This window comes from Pholis gunnellus (assembly GCF_910591455.1).
Source record: "Pholis gunnellus genome assembly, chromosome: 6".
In the NCBI taxonomy this organism is placed as follows: domain Eukaryota; kingdom Metazoa; phylum Chordata; class Actinopteri; order Perciformes; family Pholidae; genus Pholis; species Pholis gunnellus.
The window spans coordinates 3,061,410-3,086,582 of NC_136532.1; the positions used below are offsets into that span (position 1 = coordinate 3,061,410).

General features: G+C 40.3%; 1 protein-coding gene across 4 annotated transcripts; it reads right to left on the reverse strand.

Annotated features, from left to right (window-relative positions):
• Positions 1-901: 901 nt before the first annotated feature.
• Positions 902-25,070, reverse strand: golga1 (golgin A1). 4 transcript variants are annotated; one of them, XM_079161438.1, is made up of 24 exons: positions 24,912-25,070; positions 23,890-24,187; positions 21,518-21,608; positions 18,709-18,783; positions 17,323-17,420; positions 17,213-17,245; positions 15,364-15,492; positions 14,898-15,067; positions 14,535-14,646; positions 14,327-14,410; positions 13,610-13,735; positions 12,890-12,985; positions 12,004-12,099; positions 11,699-11,794; positions 10,974-11,114; positions 10,383-10,457; positions 9,627-9,716; positions 9,295-9,397; positions 8,507-8,667; positions 7,636-7,794; positions 5,994-6,053; positions 4,438-4,662; positions 4,177-4,263; positions 902-3,198 (listed from the first exon to the last, which is right to left on the reverse strand). In XM_079161438.1, exons 2-24 carry the CDS (start codon positions 24,016-24,018, stop codon positions 3,118-3,120), a joined length of 2,517 nt encoding a protein of 838 aa, XP_079017564.1. In that variant the 5' UTR covers positions 24,019-24,187; positions 24,912-25,070; the 3' UTR covers positions 902-3,117. The 4 variants fall into 4 exon arrangements, with proteins under 4 accessions (XP_079017564.1, XP_079017563.1, XP_079017565.1 ...); XM_079161437.1 differs by having other exon boundaries at positions 23,890-24,190; XM_079161439.1 differs by lacking the exon at positions 18,709-18,783 and having other exon boundaries at positions 23,890-24,190.
• Positions 25,071-25,173: the final 103 nt, after the last annotated feature.

The window sequence follows — 25,173 nt, forward strand, 5'->3', positions numbered from 1 at the left end:
GGTTAGCGCCGTCGCCTCACAGCAAGAAGGTTGTGAGTTGGAACCTGCCTTTCTGTGTGGAGTCTGCAGGTTCTCCCTGAGTGCTCTGAAGGGTGTTCTCTGGATTGCTCCAGCAGTCCAAAAACATGTAGTTTAGTTTGTTTCCCAAAGGTCTGAATGTTTTCTCTCTTTCACTGTGTTCAAAATGGCACTTAAAAAGTGTATATACTAGCTGACCACGAGTATCAACCCTGTGGTGGACTGCAGCACCTGTCCAGGGTCTACCCATCTCTCACCCAATTTCAGCTGGAAACATTGCTCCCGTAGACTGTGCCTGCGGTGTGTGAATGGGTAAATGGACTGTTCTTGTATTTCTCTTTTCTAGTCTTCTGACCACTCAAAAGCACTTTAACACTACATGTCATCATTCACCCATTCATACACTGATGACAGGAGCTACCATGCAACGTTCCACCTGCCCATGAGGACTCTAACTAACATGTACATTTACATTCACACACCGTAGGCACAGCTATGGGAGCATCTTGGGGTTAAGTGTCTTACCCAAGGACACATCGACATGGACTAGTGGAGCCGGGGATCGAACCGCGATCCTCTGATTAAAGTTCTACCACTGAGCGAGAGCTGTGGTATGAATGCTAGTTAGAGTCCTGATGGGCAGGTGACACCTTGTATGGTAGCCCCTGTCATCAGTGTATGAATGGCTGAATGATGACATGTAGTGTTAAAGAGCTTTGAGTGGTCTAGAAAAGAGAAATACAAGTACAGTCCATTTACCATTCCCACCAAATATGCAGGATTTGGAGGCAGGATGAGTGACAAGCAAAGGCAGAAACACATATGGGTTTTGGTCTATGATTATGATGATGATAAATACTGCAAACTGAGCACATCAAACCATTTACATCCACTGATTTATAAAGTTCTCAAGGCATACAGTATGTACATATTTCTCTATATAAATAGGACTGTGGAATGTACTTTCATTTACATTAGCAAAGGCAGGTAAAGGTAGAGCATTTTCTCCAGTCATCATTTACATTGTCACGTAAATTGTCATTATCACATTGTTATATTATCCAAATGGACAACCATAGTCTAAATCATTCATACTGGTGTTAAAGGACAGTCTGTGCGTACAGATAGCATCAGCCGTGGCAGCCATTTTTGTTCCTCCAGTATCAGACGTTTTTACCCTGACCTGAGCCTTCAGAGCAGTACTTTGAAGCTCCATATTCACTATCCCACAGGTGGTTTAGGTTGGGACCATGGTTAGATTAGGGTCTGCCAACCCAGAGGACAGGAGGAGGACTGGTGAGGAACATCTGCTGGGAGCCTCAACTTATTATAGTACGAGTTCAATGGCCAAGCACTTAGGTTTTGCAACCAATTTAAATGAGCTGTTGACCAACAGCATGGCTGATTTCAGAATGCATGTTGGCTGATAGGTCACCATGCATACTGCACTTTGTCTACCAGAGAGCACGGACACGTTTATTATTACACTGTAATAAGTTCCTTGGTCCCAACTCTTTATGAACCAAATTTAAGGGATCCTTGTCCCTTGAAATGTTTATGTATAAACGTAAAAATGTTATAATTTCCAACATATTGTCAACAGAATGTTTAACTCTGTATATATTATACTGCAATACTTGTATGAGCCTAAACAATCTGAACCAGACCATAGCTCAGACCATCTACTAGGGATTTCCGTCTTTTTAATGAGACTCTTGTGTTCGGATGAGTGTGTTCAAACTTGACACTTCAATGTGACCTGCCTGACAGAATATCTTTGATAAATACATTGCATTTCCTATAAATTCTTCACAATAAAAGTCCCACATTATTTTTGCTGCTTGCCCTTCCTACCTACAGTATAAGAAGACAGCCGCTACCAAAGCTCTGCCAATTCAGTGATTAACTCTTTTAATTTCTTAGAAATTCTTCACTATAGAACTCCCCAGGTTTTTGGTTCATTAAAGGCCACCTCTGCATGTGGTCTGGCTGATCCCAAAGAGAGAAAGATCTGGTCTTGGAGCGTACAGACATGACAGTTAATGCATCCTGCACTGATGGGACGACAAAAGTCGTTTTGAAAAGACAAGTGGAACCACAGTGTAAAGAAATTTGGTGAAAATGTCATTTTAAAGAGAAATAAAACCAAGGAACTTTCATTAAAACGTACACCCCCAACCTACTTCTGATGATTTAAAATTCAACACAAATAATCACGAATTAGCATTAATCATCAATCACAAATAGTAAAATGTCAGAGATCTAATTTCTCAAGACAATTCTTGAATTTCGGGGTGCTGTTGGGACATAACATCCAACTGGGAATGGATACCCTTGATTGTGCGAGGAGCTTTGTAAAGTAGTCTTATATTAACTGCATTCCTTGGCCATCAGAACATAGTCAACACATATTCCTTTCAATGCTATCACAAAGACTTCCACAGGCTTCAAACTCTAAATCTAGACCAGTTTAGATCCTTTGACACAAATGTGAACCATTTATGTCCATTTGGCATGTTCTATTAGAGTCTCACTGACACTGAAACCAAACCAGCTGTGGTAACCTGTACCAGTCATTTTCATTAAGAAGCCCTCTGTGATTTAAATATAAAGATTAACCTGGTAACGAGCTATCAAAGCTGCACCATCTGTCCAGTGAAGACAGTCATATCAAGTCTTATTGATGTCTTGTTCCAACAAAAACAGATGTGACTTGCGTATTTTGAATCTGGGTAGAAACGAGGCAGCTCCTAAGAAAACAGTTGAGTCAGTCCGTTATTTCTTTCATATGCTGCATCTCATTTTCTGAATAACTTTTCACAGAATTGAAAACATATCTGTGACATATGTCACGGAAGAAAAATTACACTCTTAAAATTCCGGTATGAATGATGTGCGTCCGTTTATCCTCTAAACATATGGCCAAAAGTCTGCCTGAACCACCGACAAGGAAATAATGTCATTTAAAAATCATCATCTGATTATGAACATACTGTGCAGCCCCTCTCTGTCCCCACAGAGCAGAAAACAACAGCCCTCCCCACACAGAGCAGGCTGTGGGTCCCTTATCTCCACCACTTCAGCTCTTCCTGCTGCTCATCAGCTCCACGGAGTCGAGGCGCCTGAGACTGAAGGGCGGATGGTTCCCTTTGGAGAAGGCTTGGATCCAAACCAGGACATCTAGAACACAAACATAGCGGTCAGCAGGTAAAAAGAGGCCTTTGCACGTCAATATATGTCTGTCATCAATACTTTCACACAGTTAAAATATTATACGGCAATACGGAGCCATCACTTCTCTTTCGGAATGAGGTTGAGCATTTGCACGGTGAATAAAAGCATCAACCAATGACGTTGTGAGAAACAGACACATTCAATACGTACATTATAATGAACAACAACAGGGAGGCTCAGAGGTCCAAACCAAGACGGCAAACTGTCTCACTCCTTTCAACTCCACAACGGCAGCACAGACCAGATCCACTCCTTCCGTTCGTACCTTTCATAATAAAAGCCCTAGACATATACACCGCGTGAGTGCATTCCAAAGGGAACTCCCATTCACTGAGAGCATTTCACTAAAAGGGAATGCAAAAAGAAGTAGCTTTATGCTAACAGTTTAGCTCAGACAGACTGCCAGACGCGGCTCCGGGTCAACAGGATTCTGATAGTTGGTCCTCTGCCTGCACCAATCTATCGAAACCTATTATTGAAACAGTGTGTCGCAAATTTGCATCCCTGCTTGTATGAATAGTTTTGATGCTAAATATTTGCCAGTTCGGTCCACACCCACCTTCAGACTGCCTTCATTTTGATCTCAACTGTTACCAACTACTACACTGTTGCGTTAACAAAATCTGTCCACAGACAGATAAACAAATAAACACCTGGTAAAGTACTACACACCTCTTGTGTTTGGTTTAGGTCCTCCCCCATCACATTTTGAGCATAACATTTTTTCTCCATCAATTTATGGGGAAAAGAATCTTTGTTTACATTAAGAAAACACAACACAGATCCAGTTTTCTAATTTATTGTTATCTCTGCTTAGATGGTTTAGATCTCCAGTCGAGGCTTCTCTATGTTCTACTGACGCATTCAGCAGTGGTCGGTCTGAACCTGAAATGAAGTGCTTGAAGCAGCAGACTGAATACCAACCTTGTACTCCAGAGTTTGTTTCAACATGTCCTCTTCCTCCCGAGTGAAGTTTAGCAGCACAGATACAGCTCGTATTAGCTGGAATGCCTGACAGAGCAAGACACAGATTCAGGCTGGGGTTGTAACAGAACCAGGGTCAGTCATTTAGTCAATAAAAACCAGGCAGACCTACAGAGTTGCACACAAAATGTTTATTTGTTCATTTTAGCCTACTCAGGTGTTGAATTGAAGGCACTTAAAGAATGGGCACTGAGGACTTACCTCAGCCTCTCTGGATGACATAAATTTGAGTACGACGTGCTTGAGATACTCAAAGTTTATTTCTCGTGAGTCGTTGAGGTCTGAGGTATTGGTCACCGTGGTGTTGGAGGTCGGGGGGCTCAGTGTGGATGCCGGCAGCGGGTCAGGACAAACCCTCTCTTGTTTTTCTGCTCGGCTTTCTGGAAACCTCTCCTTCCCTTCAGCTTCTGGCTCAGTCTTTAGCTTCTATGGAGGACAGAGAAGGAAACACTTGTACAGTGTATTCACTTCTTTTACATTCTGTTATGTTGCAGCCTTGTGCTAAAATCGTTTAAGTTAATGTTTTCCCTCATCAACCTACACTCAATACCCCGAAGCAACAGAGTGAAAACAAGAGTTTAGACCTGTTGGGTTCATGTCTGGGCTCTGGCTAGGCCACTCAAGGACATTCACAGATGTGTTGGCTGTGTGCTTTGAGTCATTGTCCTGCAGGAAGGTGACCTTCGGCCAAGTCTGAGGTCCAAGACCTGAGCTCTCTGGACCAGGTTTTAATTAAGGATCTCTATGTACGTTGCTTTGTTAAGCTTTCCCGCAACCCTGTCACCCATGCCCATGCTGCTGAACCCCTCCCCCACAGCATGACGTTGCCACCACCATGCTGCACTGTTGGGATGGTATTGTACAGATGGTGAGCAGTGCCTGGTTTCCTCCAGACCACATGAAAGTTCTCTTTTTCTGGCCATGTTGAGAGTATAATCCAACCCACAAATGTGATGCTCCAGATACTCAACTAGCTCAAAGGAAGGCCAGTTTTATAGCTTCTCTCACCAGCAGAACTGTTTTCAAGGGTTTTCTAATCATCAATTAGTCTTCTGAGGCGATTAGAACACTGGAGTGATAGTTGCTGGAAATGGGCCTCTATACACCGATATAGATATTTCATTAAAAACCAGACGTTTCCACCTAGAATAGTCATTAACCACATTAACAATGTATAGAGTGTATTTCTGATTAATTTAATGTTATCTTCATTGAAAGAAACAGTGCTTTTCTTTGAGAAATAAGGACATTTCTAAGTGACCCCAAACTTTTGAACGGTAGTGTATATATATATGATATATTGGAAATCATCGGTGTGTTATCTAGAAAATAGACCAGACACTAAAATATTTCTAAAAGATCGTGAGCCGGCCGCGTCCTGGGTGAAAAGCCCAATTAGTTTACATGGGTGACGTCTAGAATGAACCAGCGTAAAGACACTGTCTAGGGGCTGCAGTGGTCCCCCTGAATAAATCCAATCAAATAACTGTGGCGTTATAGTGAAATAAATCATTAGTTGCTCTAAATAGGTCAAACTACTGACCACAAAGTAAAGTGTGTTCAGTCTGCATCGCAAACAGAAGACACAGCCTTCAATGGTGTCCAATGTTTTGGTTTAACAAGTGACCGTGTTAACTGGTGACTCTTGGTTGCTCATAGTGACGGGCAGATCATTTAAACAAGAACAGGGTGCACTAGCTCCCTTATAAAGAAATGCTCAGTTTGCAGACATATTGTCGGAGCAAAGGAAAACTCACCAGTTCCTTCTGCAGCGTCCTCTTCAGTTCTGCCAGTCTCTGCTGCAGCTGCTTGATGGTCTGCAAAACAATGTCAGTGTGTTTTATGTGTGCTGATGGAATGTAGCTGCTTGAAGCTGATATTGATATTGCTGTTTATCAGACCACAATTGAGACAAGAATTACACCAGCAGTCCCATCAACTCACTCCCCACTGCTGGGAGACAAGTTCCCAGAAGGAGAGCAGGCGCCAGCTCTGAAAACGGACGATAGCAATTCACACACCCCAGCACCTCTGTCTCCACAGTGGCAATCTGCTCTCCTAGTGGCAGGGAGGAGGGACCCAACGCTGCCGCTGGCCACCAGCTCGCTGTTCAGCACATTTTTAACGTTAGCATGAAAACGTGGTGGAATTAGCAAGCTAGTGTTTGCATGCTATCTAGCCAGTCATTAAATAAAGACAAATTAAACAAATGAATGCTTCATCTTCACACACTTGTCACAGCGTAGGAAAGCACATCGCTATCACCAGATACCAGTGGTGGGCCGTCAGGGCCAGCTCAGCCTTCTCTGCTGGCCTAAACAGAATCACAAAGGTATAGCTATTTTATAATTTAATAATTATTCACAAATACACTACATGTATTATAATTGTTTTTCCCATTATCTTATTTTCTCATTGCACAGCTCCTGTCTTCCTCTGTTGCTCTACTTCCAGCACAGCTTGTTTTAAGTAGAGCTTTTATCCAATCACAGATTCAGCCCCTATGTCTCTATGGAAGGAGAGAGGCCCGATGCCCGCTAGAGAGCCTTTGCAGATTAAGTAAATGGGGACGATATTGTTGATTGTCAGTCTTCAACCAATCACATCTTTAGTTTGACATGTGGGGCGTATTCTTTGACGTGCCAGTGGTACTCAGGTAGCCTCCTAAGTACGTCTGTATTAACGTGCGCCATGATTGGTCAGCCTTCCTGAACACACGCGGGGCCTCAGCTGTTTTTTGTTATTGTTCCGGGTTCAAAAGGTCACACGGCCCGTTGTCTGTTACATGAGCACAGTCTACCGAAAACATTATATTTCCCACAATTTAAGCTTCTCCATTTTCCTAGTATTATTCAAACGTATTGTTCCGTTCGTAAGCCTCGTACCGAACGGTTTAATACGAATACGTGTATTATTACACCCCTAGAAACAAATAACCGTAGCTCAGTAGGACAGCACAGAAGGCCCAGGTAGAAAATGCACGGCCCGCCACTGCCAGATACCCAGTCCTTAACACTGACTCACTGGTTGTTGTAATGTGCCGATAGCTTAATTTCCTGTCCACTGAAAAGGAGAGAGCAGGCTTGTGCTGTGCTGTGAATGTAATGCTACACATTGGTTACTGAAAAAGTCAAAACAAAAGAAGAGGCGAGAAGGGAGGTCTGATTCAATTCGTTAACATTCTTTTATTTCATGACATAGACTAGTCCCAAACAGTTAATTCTATCTCAGAATTGGCCTTGCAAGAGAACGGCTGATTCAAAAACAGTAGATGGAGTTTTCGGCCATTTTTTGACTCAGTCATATCCTTTAGTTTACAGCTTAAAAAACACATTCAAGTGTGTAGCTACACTTTAAGAGCCAGAAGGACAACAGGATGGGAGTAAAAAAGTAACTGACCCTGTTCTTGTCGGAGATCTGCTGCTCGAGCTCTCTGTTGACCTTCTGAATGTGATCCAGATCATCCACCGTCACACTGCCATTCTGATCCTCCTCACACACTTCAGGGCTGTGGAGCTGTTCTGTCAAGGTTTCCACCTCAACCTCCAGGTATGAGATCTGAGCAACACATACAATACCACGCTGACCGTTAATTCATGCTCCAATAATGGCACTTTCCTCTTTGGAGAAGCTGTAGCAGAAGATCAGTATATTAACAATATAAGAGCAAACTGATGATGGCACACAGAGAATAAATAAATGCATAAGTAATTACAGCCAAAACATTGGCAGCACAACACAAATGAAAAACAATATTATTATATATTATCACAAATAATTTTAAAGTCACACTTAAGTCTGAGGCTTGAGCTCCCAATGGAATACTGGTCTTCCCTGGATGTGTTTTTTATGTGTGATGGACAGTCAGTCTGTCACTAAATACATTTAACTAAATAAATACACATCAAATAATTAATAAAATGAATGATGATAAATATATATAAATAAAAGCTGCCTGCAAACTGTATTTCAAAGTTAAAAGAATTTCACTTGTGTGAAGACTTATATATTTAATTCATATTAAAGAATACATTTCCAAAAAGCAATCAGACAAAATGATGGTACACTACCTCAGAGTGTTCAGATTAGTTTGCTAGAAGGATCATGCTGGTATGATCATACAACGGGTTATATTAAACAGTTATGTTATTAAAGAGAAAACATGAATATTGAGATATAGATTGCATATCACGCAAATATAGAGATTATTTATAAGCCCTATGGCCGAGCCCTACATGTAGGTATTTCTGACGTGTGAGTGAGTGCTAACCCGCGCCTGGCAGCTATCTAGCTGCTGCGTCTGGCTGAGCAGCTCCTCCCTCAGGCTGATCAGCTGGGAGTCTTTATCCAGCTCCATTTGCCCGAGCTGGGCTCGCTGCTGCTCCACCTCCTCCTGCAGCTGCACCAGTGATGCCTGCCGACACTGCACCTCTGCAACACACACACACACACGCACACACGTACAACACACACAAAACAGTTTGAGCCAAAATGATACAACCATAAATAAACCACCTTATGAACAAGTTATTCACAATCTAAAATATTAAATATTAGACCTCTTTTATACTTACACAATATGCAGAGTAACAGGAAACCTAATATAGCTAACTCATTGTTGTAGCAATGTTTTTTAATTGCTGTTACGTCCACTTCTGAGAGGTTTTGCCGTTTGATTGGCTAATGCCACTCCTACTATTTTTAGATCAAAGATATTAATAGCAGACATATGTACTTTCTGTTCTATTCTTTCAATCATATAATTAGGATGAAATGCATATTTACATGGAATCTGCTCACTAAGGCCTCCAACAAAAAAGAATTTTAAATAAATGCAATATACAATTTAATACCATCGAATGTGTAAGAAATGTTAAGCTGATATTTAGTTAGACTTAAGTCCACCATTTTAAGAAACAAACAACTACTGTTACACAAAGAAGAAATACTTTAAGAACTTAAACTCATGATTACAAAATGAAATCACAGGAACTTCAGGTGCCAATATTTCTAACGGATTTAAAGTGTGTGTGTGTGTGTGTGTGTGTGTGTGTGTACCATTCTGGAGTGTTTTGACGTCTTCCCCTCTCAGTGCGAGCTTCTCAGTGACCGTGGACAGTTCCTGCTGTGAGGTCTGTAGAGATGTGGTCAGCTCTCCAACCTGACAACAAGCAAAGGCAAACACTTTTCACTACACAGCACATGCTTTCACACTCACACACAGAATGACACCTAGCTCTGAGTTTCTTTTACATTGTCTTATAACCTGTGGGTGATCAAAGAAAGGTTTCCAATGTTTGCAGCTGGCCCAGAGGGAGACTGGGCATCATTTGAGGAGGACCACATGTTGGCTGTTCTCTCTCTATCATTGTGAATGTTTGCCTACAGACCTGTGTTTGAAGCTCCTCCTTCTGTCGTCTGGTTTCTTCGAGAGCTTTGGCAATTTCCGTGCTCACTGTCTGCCGACTGTTCAGCTCCGCCTGAGGGAACCAAGACCAAGAGACAGGAGGACTATACATACACTCTGCTTTCCGTTACGAAACATACCTTTATTTGAGAGACCTCTATATTTACTAGAGGTTCTGTCAATTTTGGTTAATGTTCTGTGCAAAGTATAATATTTGGCTCTGGAATAACTGTCAGTGAAGCTGTATCACAATATGTGAAGACTACAACTGGTTAAAATATGGAAGCCCAGAAGGGACTTTATTCAAATTATGTTAACTTGAAAATGTAAATCCACAATAGCATTTAATGTTCCACATGTGTATGTGTTATTTGACTAAAAAGGAAAATGCAATAAACCAATTTATATTGTAATTTGACATACTCATATAGGTGTTCTACGACCATATTAAAAACGAAAAAGCTGTTTTGTAGTTCGTAACCTGCTGTACAGTGGGCATGGACAATATTCAAATGTTAAAACAAATTTGAAAATTAAAATGCAGTATAAACAGTTTCGCCAAATGTTCCTTTTGTACAGGCATTCTTTAAGCCACATTAAAAATTAAAATGCAATTTTCTTACCACTTGAAAATAGAAACGGCATTTGACGTTTCAGGGCATATGAAAAGAGGTCAATCAAATGTGAATATGTGCATTCAAAAAACAAGACAGAAACAGTGTGTTGTAGTTGATCTAACCCTGTTCTGTTCCAGCTCTTCTGTCCGCTGGCTGAGTGAGGAGGTTACCTCGTCCCTCTGCTTATCTAGATCAGCCTAGAACACAAGAACAAGGGAAAGTATCATCATAGAGCAAACGGTGCCCTCTCTTCACTTCAACACATATATTTATGTGTACAGTGACATCTCTGTGTGTAACAGCATGACCACTCACAATCACAATCACAATCACAATCAGCTGTATTGGCCATGTGTGTGTGCGCGTACACAGAATTTGACTCCGGTTACACATTACTCTCATCATACATACACACACATGAAATATATACAATAAACAAGAGAAATATAAAAACAAGGACATTAAAGACAACAAGTAGAACAGAGAAACTAAGCAAAAAAAATGAAACTTTTAAATACCATGTACAATATAAATATATATCTAAGAATATATATGAGCTTAGAGAACAACACAATGACAATGCACAATGGATTTGGGATATTAGTGCAGAAGGTGATAATAGTGCAAGTAGTGCAAATGAAGATGCAGTTTGTCTGTCGGCCACTGGAAAACCTCCAGAGTGTTATAAATCAAAACTGAGAAGCAGAACATACCATTCTGTCATGCAGCCTCTGTCTTTCTGTCTGTAGAGAGGTGACGCTTTCCTCCAGGCGGCTGGCCTTCTCCTGACTCTGCTGCTGTAACAAACACACCTGCTGATCCAGAAAGGCCTTCTCTGCACTCCACTCTGCTTGCTGAACAAAACACATACCAATACAGAGTTAACCCTATATTTACAAAAACCCACATTAACTCCATTTCAACCAGACTGAAATGAATATGTTCATCTCAAAAAGGACATATTGTCAGTAGCGAAATATCTACATCAAGGTTTGCTTTGAATATTTTACTTCCTGGATCTGAACCACAATTCTTCATAACCGACACTAACTGTGTTTAAGGATAAAAAAAACTCATCATGTAAAAACCTGTAACGAATAGATACAATAAAGAACATTATGGAGTGTACTGCAACAGTGTCAATCTTGATATTACCAATAGATGACACCAAAGTAAACTGTAGTAAAACGTTTGTTGAGTAATGACAATATATCATTTTGATTTCAATTAACTCATTTGTGTAAATATGTATTTTTACACTTTACTTCTGTACAGTAATTGATAGAGGAAAGTGCTTAAACTGCATCCATATTTCCCACCCACATTCTGTTTTTGGTGAGGCAAGCTCTACTTTTTCTAGTTTGCTGACAATAACACGTGACAGCCACTTTGGGAAATATCAAGCCCATTTCTGTCTCTTGACTGTTGTGGTACTCACCAGTTTATCCACATGCTGCTGTTTCTCTGTGATCTGATGCTCTGCACTCTTCAGTCTCTCACCACTCTCTAGGACATTCTGCTCCAAATTAGCTATCTGAAACAGAAAGTATCATCAGACATCCATTTATTAGGGATTAAGGTGAGGAACCAGACGTATTCGTATACATATTAGAAGTTAGCCCAGCCAGAATGCCCTGACCATTGCCTAATGTTTCACTGTTGTCAGCTGTCATCAGTCAACAATAAGTTAATTAGGGGCACTTAACAATTTCAGTATATGTTATTCTGTGTCTGATTGCTTACTTGTGTGTCTGTTCTTTCTTTGTAGGCTCTGGAGGAGTCGTCTTTGTGTCGGAGAAGGGTCTGCAGCTCAGTAATGCTGCAGCTCATTCTGGATACCTAGATCACACAGGAAACACACAGCTGACACACACATTTCTAACCTTTGTTGAGACAGCACAATGAGTAAATATTACAGCCGTTATTATTCAACTTAAAGGGTAACTTATTTTTCCATGTTTTTGTGTCTATGTGACTAAAGGGCACAACAATGTATCTGTGTGTGTGTGTGTGTGTGTGTGTGTGTGTGTGTGTGTGTGTGTGTGTGTGTGTGTGTGTGTGTGTGTGTGTGTGTGTGTGTGTGTGTGTGTGTGTAGGAGCTCCACATCCATATACTCTTGCTCAAATAAATACGGGATCTCATCCACGTTGTTGATCTCATTTAAATATTCAGCCATGACATTGAAAATCTGTCAGATAACACAAAGCTCTGCTTTCTGTACACCAACATCACAACCTCTGCCTGGCTGGCACTTGTGTTTCCAACGTTGTCTAAGACGTCCCCTCTCAGAATTTTAGCCTAACCTTGGTTAGACACAATAACAAACAGGATCAAGCGAATAGTAAAGAAAAACATTCTATTCCTCTGTAGGGTTCTTTCAATAAAGTAGTCAGACACTTAAAATAACAACCTGAGCCTGTCAGGCAAAAACAAGCACTTTTAGTGAATTTAAATGAAGGTGTCTTGTCTCCATTAGTCAGTTAAACTCAAAATCATGGGAAGATAGGGTCCAGGCAGAAACGGAGAGAAGACAAGTATATATATAATCATGGGTTTGCAGACTTGGTGGCAATAGATTCAGGGCCTTTACCATAGGTCTGGGATCAGTGAGCAGATGCTGCAGTTTACCTGAGTCTCCAGAGAGCTGACAGTGTCAGCGTGGTTTGTCCGAACCTCCAGCAGCTCTGCTCTGCTCTCTTCCAGACTTTGCTCCAGGCTGGACATCTAAAAAGGCAACAACTGGACTGATTAACAGGTGGTTTGGTTTCTATATTATTCCCTAGAACAGGGACACAATCATAATGAAATATACTTACGGTAAGCTGAACATTACAGCTATTAGTTTGAAAGCACAACATGATCAACACAATGTAGTAGAAACTTCTATAAAGAGAATGACAACTCTTTTAATAAAAAATGAATTAAAAAAAACACAGACAAGAACTTAATCATGTTATGAATATTTTCTGATAATGATAAATGTGTGTTTACACCAATTCTGTTTGTAAACCCAGCAGTAATGGGTCCAATCAATTCTATTACTATCAGTTGCCCCAACATAACACAATGCTAATTTTCCATCATTACATAAACATTAATACAAGCAATGACAGAAGGGACTTTTAACTTCATCCTGCGTTTAATTTATTTCATTTCATTGATAGATAATTGTTGACAAATGGATAATTGGTCTCAAATAGCTTAAAAGCCTGAATGTAGGACAGGTACTAATTTAGTATGTACATACTACTGTATATACATTACAGAGTGGAAGGAATCTTTCAATGTCTACCACATGAAAAAAGCTGGTAGGTTCCTGCATTGAGCCCTATTCTAGATGTTCTTCACCTCATGGAGAAGCTCCTGTAGATGCTCGTCCTGGCTCAGGTTCCCCTGGAGCCGTCTCTCCAGAGACGTCACTTTCTTCTGAAGGTCCAATAACAAGCGCTCCTTGTCCACCTCTGTTACAGCAGCCTAATGATGTCAAGAGAAGACATGAAATGGGCTTCCATCTAACTTTTCTTGAGTCAATTTTAAAAGCTGAATTGTTAATATTGTGAGTCCAAAAACCTGATGAGATATTTGAAATTAACTCTGTATTTCCTGTTTTCTCCACAAAAGAATGATGACTCTGAATATCCCTGCTATGAATAATTCTCAATCTGAATTATTTGATGCTTGAGGAGTTCTACAGAAACCTGACAAGATGTTAATTGCTTACTGAACAAACACACACTATAATATTACAAATACCCTGTACTATGGCATATAGTACAGTAGTATAGTATAGTAGTCTATTTACATACCAACATGTCCATGAGAATTCAAAAGTGAGAACAAATATTCTCACAGCTGTTCATGATAGTCAATGCCGATCAGTTAAAAAATGCATTGATCGGCCCCAATACTGATCTTTGAGATCGGATCATGCTGTTTCCTGACTCTCTCAGAGACAAGTCATTCACAATGTAGTGGTTAATTCTAGGCTGTTGTCAAAAAGTATGCATCATTTGCATCTTACACCATACACACAGATGGAGAGTCTCTATTGGGTTCTGTTCTGACCTTTTGTTGCTGCAACTTCAGGGCGTCGTGCTCAGTCTGTAATTCCTGGAGGGACTTCTCTAAAGTCGACACCATACTCTGTGACTGAAACACAAACATTTCACAAACTCACTTGACTCACAGATAGCTGCCATGAAAAGTGATTCATGAAAGAATAGGGTTGATAACTTCAGTAAAGAAGTAGTAGTAGCTTGTATTGAGGACTGACCTTCTGGAAGTCTTCAGAGACCTGCTGGATGACTGACTGCAGCTCCTGGCATCGCCCCTCCAGCTCACTGATCTTCTGGTCTGCCTCCTCTCTGAGCAGCAGCAGTTCTTCTCTGTACAGATTCAGTGACATGCACATCATCTTCTGGTGTTCTCTCACAAAAATCATAGTTCAACAACAAATGGAAACATATCATTTCTAGAAAAGGGTGTGAATTAAACTTTAAAGTTAACGGGCAAATCGGCAATGTAACTGCTGGGGACAAAACAGATGAGTCTAGGACACTTTAACTATAGCACATCTGATTCTGAAACTTGACCAACAGACCAAAATAAATGTTTTGAAAAGAGCATTCATTCTTACCGCTCTATCTCCAGCTCAGAGTTGAGACTGCAGCTCTCCTCATGCTGCTGCTCCAGAGTCTGGAGTTTCCCTCGAGCCTCCAACAGCCCTTGCTTTGCCGACTGAACTTCGTCCTCCTTTTGCTGGAGCTCCAGATCCCGCTGGCTCAGCTGCTCCTCCTTCCTCAGCAACTGATGAATGGGAAAGTTAATCATACTCAAAAAACATACCATGCACTCAACTGCTATGAACCCAGGTGGAATCAAATCACACCTGAACAAACTAAGTGCTTCTCAAACATTGGCCTATCCTGCTCGAGGCTCGCAGAATACACTTACTCCAAAGCTTAGCTCTTTAAATGACGGCAGATCCTTTCCACCTTCAATTTTCTTCTTAGTCACAAAATAACAAATGGATGGTCGAAAACTGCGTTAACAGTTTTGAACTAATGCTGCAAATCTAACCATCCAACTCCATATGTACGCACCATATGTTTAACTTTAGCCAGCTCCTGCTGCTGAAAGCCCTCCAGTTCATCCAGGTCATCCCTTTTCTGGAAGAGTGCTAAGCTTTGCTCCATCATCTCCTCTACCCGGGCTGAAAGGGAAGCCTTCTCCTAAACAAACAACAGTCATACCATGAACGTTCACGTGCATTGGCCACGTCCAGGACATGAGCAGGCTTAGAGAAACCAAATTGAAGTGTGTTTTCACACAAAAATATGACAATGTGTCCCTTTAGCTTTAGTCACTTGTTTTACTTAGTTTAAATAGACAGAGAAGGACACAAGCAAAACACACTTAGAGAGTTTTACTCCTTTTAACCTTCTGACATGTCAGGGAACGTCGCTGCAATCATATGGTGACATACGGGACGCCATGGTTGTCAGATGATCTTGCAGAAATATAGGTTATATGTCACTTTAACCTCGATCAGGAGATGGCTTTACAAACCTTTCACAATCAGTGGATTGCTTTTAAATTCATGCTAAAAATCACACACCCACTACCCCAATCTCTGAACCGAACAGCTATCTGTCTGAAGGCAGAGAAGCCTCTAGGGACAAGGGTCTATATTTCCAGGGTTTCGGTGTTACCAGCCGATATCGTGTGCTGCTTATTGTTTACAGTCCAATTAGCAACTTGAGAAGTGAGACTGGAGTTGAGAGACGACTTGTACCACTGGATTGTTTTACAAATAGCCAGTTTACAAGCTGATTTTAAACCAACAAAAAGCAAAATCATCGACAGACGATGACTCGCGAGTTCCCAGATTACATTTCGACCAATGCGTTCAATCTCTTTTGCTCTACACACAGTTTACCTGCATTCAACCAAAGCCTGCTCCAATGTGATCAATACTACTCTGACTACAAACGGAAACCAGAACTACCAAAGAGCGCAGAATCTGTTTTGATTATGAATGAGGAATGTGTTCATAGATTACTACCCTTAAATCCTGGGGCTGGTCTGCTTTGCTTTCACACCACAACCAAACTGCACAAGTTTGACTGGATCCAGATGGAGACCCTTCTTTTCAGGGCATCTCAATCTGGTGGTTTAGTCTGCACCAGACTTCCATACAGTAAGTGCAAGTTCAACTGAGCCCCATCAAACAGGTTAAGTGTGAGAGCACCCCATTTGAGTCTTGCACTGTTTATGATCTCCTTGATCCTTTGCCACTGGACAAAAACTACCCACTAACATCTGGCTCTTGTCCCCAGTGGGAAAGGCACCAATGGGCATTAATTCCCAGGACAAATGAATCTGCAGTAGTCACAAGTATTTATTGACTCCATGAAACCCTGGTAAATTTGCAAATTTTTGTCCCTTTTCTAGAGCGACACTATGTGATGACGTAATTCATTAACATACAATCATATGCTCTACTCAAAGCTACCAGACTCCAATCAGACAACAATAATTGTACCTCACTGATCTGTGTATTAAAACAAACTTGACAGAAACAAAATACAATTCATCACGTCAGTCCGACAATCAGCAGCTATGGTTTGAGAGCTTGAAACAGTGACTGAGATATAAAAATTAAAAAAACATCTTCACTGTTTACTAACCCTATTTTCCAGCACGTTCACGAGATCGAAACGTGACACACCAGAAAAGAAACAGAAAATCATACTCGTCTACTGGCAATGGGACAGGAGTGTTTCAAGTATGTTTAGCAGGTTTTCACTTGTGTTAAAAAACTGCATATATGTGCTAATTTTGGTGGAAAAGGTTTGTTTTAGTTGTTGAAAACAGTCACATTTTAAGCTCTCCAATCTCACCATAAACAGCTTATTATTTGAAAGTCACTAATAATATTTAAAGACTTACCTTTTCCACATCAGTCATCTTCTCCACCCATTCCTGCAGGTAGAGGACCGAAAGAAATAAGTAAACAAGCCACAAATCAGGACTGTACACGAGTGAGACAGAGCATTTACCTGATCCTTCTTTTCCAGTGCCAAAGCCATCCCCTCTGCCATTTTGGCTCTGCTGGCCTGGTGAGACTCGTTCTGGTCTTGAAGTTTCTTGATGGATGCTGAGCAGTGAAAGTGAGAAAGAAAAAAAGGGAAGATGGAAACCATACAGAAGTTTGTATGCAACTAGAAAGAACATAAATAATAAATAGCACAGACAGTGACACCGTTAGTAGCTGTGAAAGGTTAAGAGTCAAATTAAGAAGTGTGTTCATCCCAAAAGCAAAGACAGGCAAAGACAAGCAATGCATGGCATCTAACAAAAACTGAAAAAACTGTTTCTCAAAGCTAACACTGCAATATCTGTGCGTGAACTGAGAAAGAAAATCCACCCTTCAGTCTACATCTCGTTGAAGCTGCACTATTCATTACAACTCACAATAGTTCAGTACCAGATATAACCAACAACAAACAATTTAACTACTCTTGATACTGGAGAATAAACCTTAATAATCAGTATATTTACCATAAACTAAGCCTTTTAAGAGACTGTTGAGCCCAAATCAAAAATACATTTTGTTTCTCTTACCTGTAGTGCCATTTATCAATCTAGATTGCTTTGGTGTGAGTTGCCTAGTTTGGGAGGTATCAGCCGTAGAGATGTCTGCCTTCTCTCCAATATAATCGGACTAGATGGCACTTGGCTTGTGATGCTCAAAGCGCCCAAAAATACATCTGGAAAAACTCAACAGCAATGTCTCCTTCAAGAAACCATGACCTGGTTAATCAAGATAATCCATTGACCTTGTTGTGAGCAGTTTTCTGTAGGAACTATGATAATTCCTATTTCTGAACGATCACAAATACATGATGGCAGATATACGAGTTTCTCCACTATAAAGCCCAACAGACCATAATGCAACACGGCTATAAGACATGTGGCTGCAATCATTGTCTTAATGTCCACAACCATAGCTAGGGTAGCTAGTGTGCTATATTTTTATCATACAGTCTATGTTCCTGATATGCGTACGTCCACCTGGACGCACCAGGCCAATCAAGTCTTCAGGAGCAGTAACCACGCATTGTAGGAAATCTACCTAAAGTAGTTTGTGGGCAAATTGAGAGAAAGTGAGTACACCAACAAAGTAACAGACAATGTATACATAACTCTGAATTCAATGTGCTGAAGAACTACCAGTGTAAGAGATTTGAGGGTGGATTTCTAGATAGAAAGGAGGAAGCATTCAGCGCTCCCAAAGCAAACCTCTAAAGCCCATGATATTAGCTTCTCACATAAAAACAATCATCTTCATGGGAGGTAGTGATGATACGCCAGGTGATGGTTATTACAGCGGACAGACAGATGTGAGAAAGGAAGCTAATTGGGAGGAGAGTAAAGGTACGTACAATCCTGATGCTTTTCTAATGCAATTTCAAGCTTCTCCTGGGTCTTCTGCATAATTCGCAGCTGCTCAGCGTAGTCTAGTGTTGGGAAGTAGGGTGATGGGATGGGGTATCAACAGTACATACGCACACACACACACACGCACACACCAACACACAACCACACACACAAAACACAAGAAAAAGGAGGAACCGTCAGATGACGGTAAAGAGAGGAGGCAGGACAGACAGTGAACAAAAGGAAAGGGAGAAAGCAAAAGGGAAAACATGATTGAGAAATAATGGAAGGAAAAACTATTAATGATTTTCTTATCTGAGAAAACCATACTGGTTAAAAAGGCTGCATGGGAATGTGAGACCTTTAATCTTTTCAAACGGTGAAAAGCCACATAAGACACCCAAAGGAAGGAGGGGCTATTACACTAGGAGAAGAGGAAAAAACAGGATCGTGCCCCATTGAAAATATGTCACCAGGCAAAGATTTCAACAGAAATAAATGATCATATTCACTGTGAGACAACGTTTTATTGGAAATTGACTCATTTAAGATTAGAATCTGGATCGCTGACAAAAGACACAGTATGTTAACAAACTGAGGAGTGTGTAGTGTGAAGGTCAAATCCCTGAAGATGACAGTGGCTTCTTAATGACAGCGGCTTCTTAATGACAGCAGGACTGATTCAAAGTAATTTGCTGTACACAACAGGTCTCTCTCATAGACAAGAGACAATCAAGTTTTACTACCAAGACCACTGTTTTATCCAATATTTTGCCTGTTATGGGTGCAATGTAGGGCTGGTGCAATACATTGATGAATTCATCGATTACCAAAATACGACAATATAAATAACGTGCGGCGGAGCGTTTCAAGAATGGCTGTGCCCGGTGGAAACAAGGATTCTACCGGAGAACAAGCAGCTAAAAAACCTCGCCGGTGATCCTTTTAAGTGTGGAGGTGTTAGACTCTCTAGACAGAGACCCAACAATGCGATGCTCTGCAAAATCTACAAATTGGAAATGGCTTATCACAGCAGTAAAACTGCTACGCATGAACATTTCCGAAAGTGACAGCATACCGAAGCGCCTTGTGTGCTGTCTTGCTGTCAGCAGCAAGACAGCACAGTTTTCTATTTTCTGTTTACTTGAATGCACATGTATGAGTGAGGAAAGGGCTTTATTAACTAACGTTACAGCCTGTTGTTACAGCCTGTAAACAACGCCCACGCTGATGTAAAAATACATTTGATTATCTTAACTGCATATTACTCCAGTGATTAAATAAATCGATGTCATAACCATTTAAAGTTTTCATTCATTCTCCAGTTCAGGGAAAGGGTTGCTATGACATACAGTGATTCAATAAATATGTCACAGCAATCCAGTGTTATTTTGATCAGGCATCGGACAAAAAGGGTGTATTATCATGTTACATCTCTTTGTGTTTAAGAGAAGATGATTGAATAAAACATTGAAATATTAATCAGACATGTTTATGTTTATTTTGGGTACATTTTTACAATAATAAACAACAATCATTAGATGAATCGATAAAAACAATAATCGTTACATTAACCGACAAAAAGATAATCGTTCCATTAATAGTAAAAAGATAATCGTTACATTAATCGTAAAAAGATAATCGTTACATTAACCGACAAAAAGATAAGCGTTACATTAATCGACATAAAAATAATCGTTACATTAACCGACATAAAGATAAGCGTTACATTAATCGACATAAAGATAAGCGTTACATTAATAGTAAAAAGATAATCGTTACATTAATCGTAAAAAGATAATCGTTACATTAACCGACAAAAAGATAAGCGTTACATTAATCGACATAAAGATAATCGTTACATTAATCGACATAAAGATAATCGTTACATTAACCGACATAAAGATAAGCGTTACATTAATCGACATAAAGATAAGCGTTACATTAATAGTAAAAAGATAATCGTTACATTAACCGACAAAAAGATAAGCGTTACATTAATCGACATAAAGATAATCGTTACATTAATCGACATAAAGATAATCGTTACATTAATCGACATAAAGATAATCGTTACATTAATCGACATAAAGATAATCGTTACATTAACCGACATAAAGATAAGCGTTACATTAATCGACATAAAGATAAGCGTTACATTAATAGTAAAAAGATAATCGTTACATTAACCGACAAAAAGATAAGCGTTACATTAATCGACATAAAGATAATCGTTACATTAATCGACATAAAGATAATCGTTACATTAATCGACATAAAGATAATCGTTACATTAATCGACATAAAGATAATCGTTACATTAACCGACATAAAGATAAGCGTTACATTAATCGACATAAAGATAAGCGTTAGGTGCAGCCCTAGTGCAATGTTTGTCTAGATGGTGCTTCACGATTGGTCAATGGTCTGGTAGTTAAGTGCTTTCATTTATTGTGGGAGTGACAGAGAAAAGAGGCATACAAAGTAAAATTTATAGTTTTTAGAAAATAAGGGACATTGGGAGCTTGGAGATCACAGCTGCCTTAAACGGCACAGGGCTGTTAACTGACAATATATTACATAATTTGCAGGTCAAATAAATCAGTGAATATATTTATCAATGCTGCAATGGCATTTTTGATTAATGCTTCAGCCTTGGTGAATCAGAATTGGCCATTTGATTTTAATTGTGATATTTCATCCTCCAACAGTTATGATAGGATATATTGCTAACAGGTACAAGTTACACTTTTCTGATCCTAAGTACTGGTCTCTGAGAGCTACAGCTGCTTAACCCCAGTCTGACAGTCCTACCTGAGAGCTTGGCCTCCAGCTTCCGGATCTGATCATTCCTTCTGAGAAGCTGAGCGGGCAGGTCGTCTCTGGAGCTGCTGCCGTCAGATGCCTGAAAACACAAACAGACACACACACACACACAACATTAGGTAGGACTTAACATTCATCCTGTTGGTAGTGGGGCATTTAGTGTATATATCCTTCTAAAGTTCCTCTGTCACAGTCAGAAATCATCAAGTGTGTTCAAAGCATTTCAGTGGTAACTTGTTATTTTCAGCGCAGTTAGCAGTAGTAGTTAAGCCTAATCCTAGCCAACCCAATCAACGAAGACAACGAGTTCTAGCCAAGCAGAGGCAGAGAGGGGCGGCTCATGACTTCACCATCCTTGAAAACAAATGGCAGCCAGTAAACCCATAAACAGTACAAAAGAAGTGGACTAGTCATTGTGACGTCACCCATTGGTTTATTGACTGATGTTTTGTAGCCTCGAGTTCGCCAATTTGGCCGTCACCATCTTGGTTTTTTTCTCAACCAGTGAACCAAAGTTACCATATCTGGACTGAGGAGGAGTGATGTAGAGACGCCGGATACAGCTTTGGTAGCGGCAGCAACCTGTCAATCACTGTGTAGCCCCACCCTAAAGCACACCCTGCTTTATGGTCTGTGTGACTCTAAATGGACCATCATGCTGTATTGAAGAAGACTTGAAACTAGAGATTGAGACCATAAACTCATGTTTACAATGTTTACTGAGGTAATAAATCAAGAGAGAAGTAGAGTCATTTTCTCATAGACTTCTATACAACCAGAGGAGTCATTAGAGAGAATGCAGCTTTAACACATGAAGCTTTCGTTTCAGTTGTCAAAAAACCATAAGTGACATTGAAATGAATATGGAATGTGTGAAAAGGTGCGAGACGGAAATATGACTGAATATGGTGCACGTGTGACAGTGTAAATCACTAGCGGTGCCTGTCATATTATCCAAGTTATTTTTCGGGAACTATGTGTAAAAGCGGCTTTAGTATTCTTTGTATCAGGAACACAATGTCACATGTTAGCTGGCAATATTGCTACTCAGTGACTTCACTAAATAATTTAGCCGGGTGACACTGAGACGGGACTACAGCCTCAGGAGTGTGGCTTCTACCTTGCTCCAAAGAACAGAGCTTTACAACAGATAAGGATTTCCTTTACGAGCTGTGAGTAAAACATTTCTCTTGATAACCATATGGGAATAGATAGACAACATCCTAAAAATATCACTGCAAAAACTGAAACCCACTGAAACAGGTCAAATGAGCAGGTCAGGAACAAAACGAAGAAACAAACCGTGAGAGTGTGACAAGAGAAATGAATGAACAGGGCTTCATGTTCGACTGGTTGGTCTGAAGACGACACAGTATCCTGTCTACGTACAATCAACACAATACAATGTCAGTCACACCCAAGCCATGTTACCTAGAACCGCCTGACTGGTGACTACTTCAAAAGCAAGCCAGGGTTCCTATCACAGCACTGACCTCAACTTCATCAACTTCTCTGTGACTTTCCAGAACTAAATCAGAGTGAAAATGAGAGAAATGATACTGATCACTATTGTTTTTCAATCTATTTTCCATTACGGCTGAACTGAAAACAGTTGCAATGTTGCAATGCAATGTATGAATAAAACCTACTACTTTCTCATTCTCTGACCAGTTCAGGAAATACTGTGATGTTTAATGACTTCCTCAAAAGAATTGATCAAATTACCAGTGTAACCTTTTTCACCATGACTACTGGGAAATAAAACTGTAAATAATGTTTAAATAAACTTTAATGTTTTCATTTGGATTGTTTTTGCTGCTGTTCAATTGCTTTTTATCCATGATTATCAATTATACTGTAAAATCAATTTTCCATATATGACTAAACATTCCATTCCAGTAAGTGGTTTAATAACCTTACAGTCAAATCACTGGTGGATACAAAGATATTCTGCTGAAAGACTGGAAACAACAGTTTGATTTATCTGCATGATAGCCAAGAAACTCCTCAATGGCATTTCATTTGTTCTCAAGTCAAGAACAAGTATGAACATTACTTGCTTATTTTTGGATTTATATTTAATAGTTAATTACTCGACTACTTTCAAAAAGACCTACATATATAGATTTTTATGGATTTTCCTGCTTTCTCAATTCAGAAAAGTTGTCCCTATTTCCCACTGTTGGTTGGGCTACAAACGTGACACTTTAGACTTTTAGGTTTTAGACTGTGTAGTAAAACAAAACCAATGCTATAATGCAAACAATGGTTTATTTGTGCACCAAACCCTCTGGATAAGCACACTCAAACATCGTGCAGCATTAGGCTAGTGATTGGTGATGGTTTCACTCTGTACTTACAAAGTCATCTCCTGAGTCTGCCCCCACTGAGGTGATAGATTCCTTGCTGATGGTGCGCGGTATACGAACACCACTCCGAGGTGCTGTGGCCGCCTCCTCTGCGATCTTCTTCTTCAACTTGGCAAACATGTCTGTCCTTTCAGTGTGTCTTTCTGAGTGCAATTTGCAGTTTCTGTAGACGAAGTGACTTCCCACGATGCATGGAGTTTATGGCTCCTTGTTCTGAGCTTTGAAACAGAGCTGCGTCCTTATGCAGTACCACTCAAAACAAGTTTGTACTGGTGACTCCATCCTGCTACTGCTGGACAAAGAAAAGTGCAAAGATCGATAACAGCAGCTGCTGAGACCAACAAACAAGATATTTTTGCTCATAATAGACAGGTTTTTTTGGCATCTTAATGAGAGACAAACGCTCAAACATTTTGGTTGTGGTTGTTTAGTCTGTCTACTCTATAGGCCACTTCTAGCAATGAATCTCTCTTTTACTAAAGGATATATTAAACACAGTCAGTGTATGTCAAACTGATATGTCACTGTAGACACGGGAGACTCAATGTTTCTCTCAGTTATCCAATATTTGGCTGATAAATGTATTACTTAAAGCAGATGTCAACCTGCAACAGATTAATGAGTTTAGTATATGCTTTCCATGGGGCTCATGAAATATAATCATGGAATCAGAATGCAATTCATCAAAAATGATTGCATTGGAGAGATTTTCAGTTTGTATATTCATTTGTTTCCGTGCTGAGCTACAATGCATCCTAACTGACTCAACCTTCTAGCATTGCTGATGTGTGGAGACGTTAGGTCACAGATTGCTGCAAAGTCAAGCTATGTCTGTTGTCTCGTGTCAGTGTTCATCCCACTGGGAGATGCACTAATGCACTGCCAGCCTATGCTTTGACAGATAGATAGCCAGCTAGCTCTACTAGCCATAACAATGACAGTTAACGTTACCACCACAGGGCGATGCTAGCTGACGTTAGCTTGCTCGTTCAGTGAAGTCGCCTTTCTCTTACCATATTAACTTCCATAAAGTATCAGTCCGTGGCGTTTTCAAATTCTCAATGGCTGTACGTTCGCCTTTTTTCTGTCTACACTCAATGAATAGCTATCGTTGTGACAGTCGATATGAACTCGATCATAACATTCCTGTCTCGTCTGACAAGCTAGCTGCTGCTGCTAGTAGGTGAGCTACACGTCATCAGCCCAAAACAGACGACTGAACACGTCACGGCAGCGCCTCTGCTCATTGGGCAGATGGGGGAATGTGGCCAACAT

Bases quoted from the DNA above. Each gene is read 5' to 3' on its own strand.
- golga1 (XM_079161438.1), bottom strand. From the start codon at position 24,018: ATGTTTGCCAAGTTGAAGAAGAAGATCGCAGAGGAGGCGGCCACAGCA. The intron at 21,609-23,889 runs GTAAGTACAGAG...TTGTGTTTTCAG, and splicing joins CAGACTCAGGAGATGACTTT to GCATCTGACGGCAGCAGCTC. The intron at 18,784-21,517 runs GTAGGACTGTCA...TCCCAACACTAG, and splicing joins GCTGGAGGCCAAGCTCTCAG to ACTACGCTGAGCAGCTGCGA.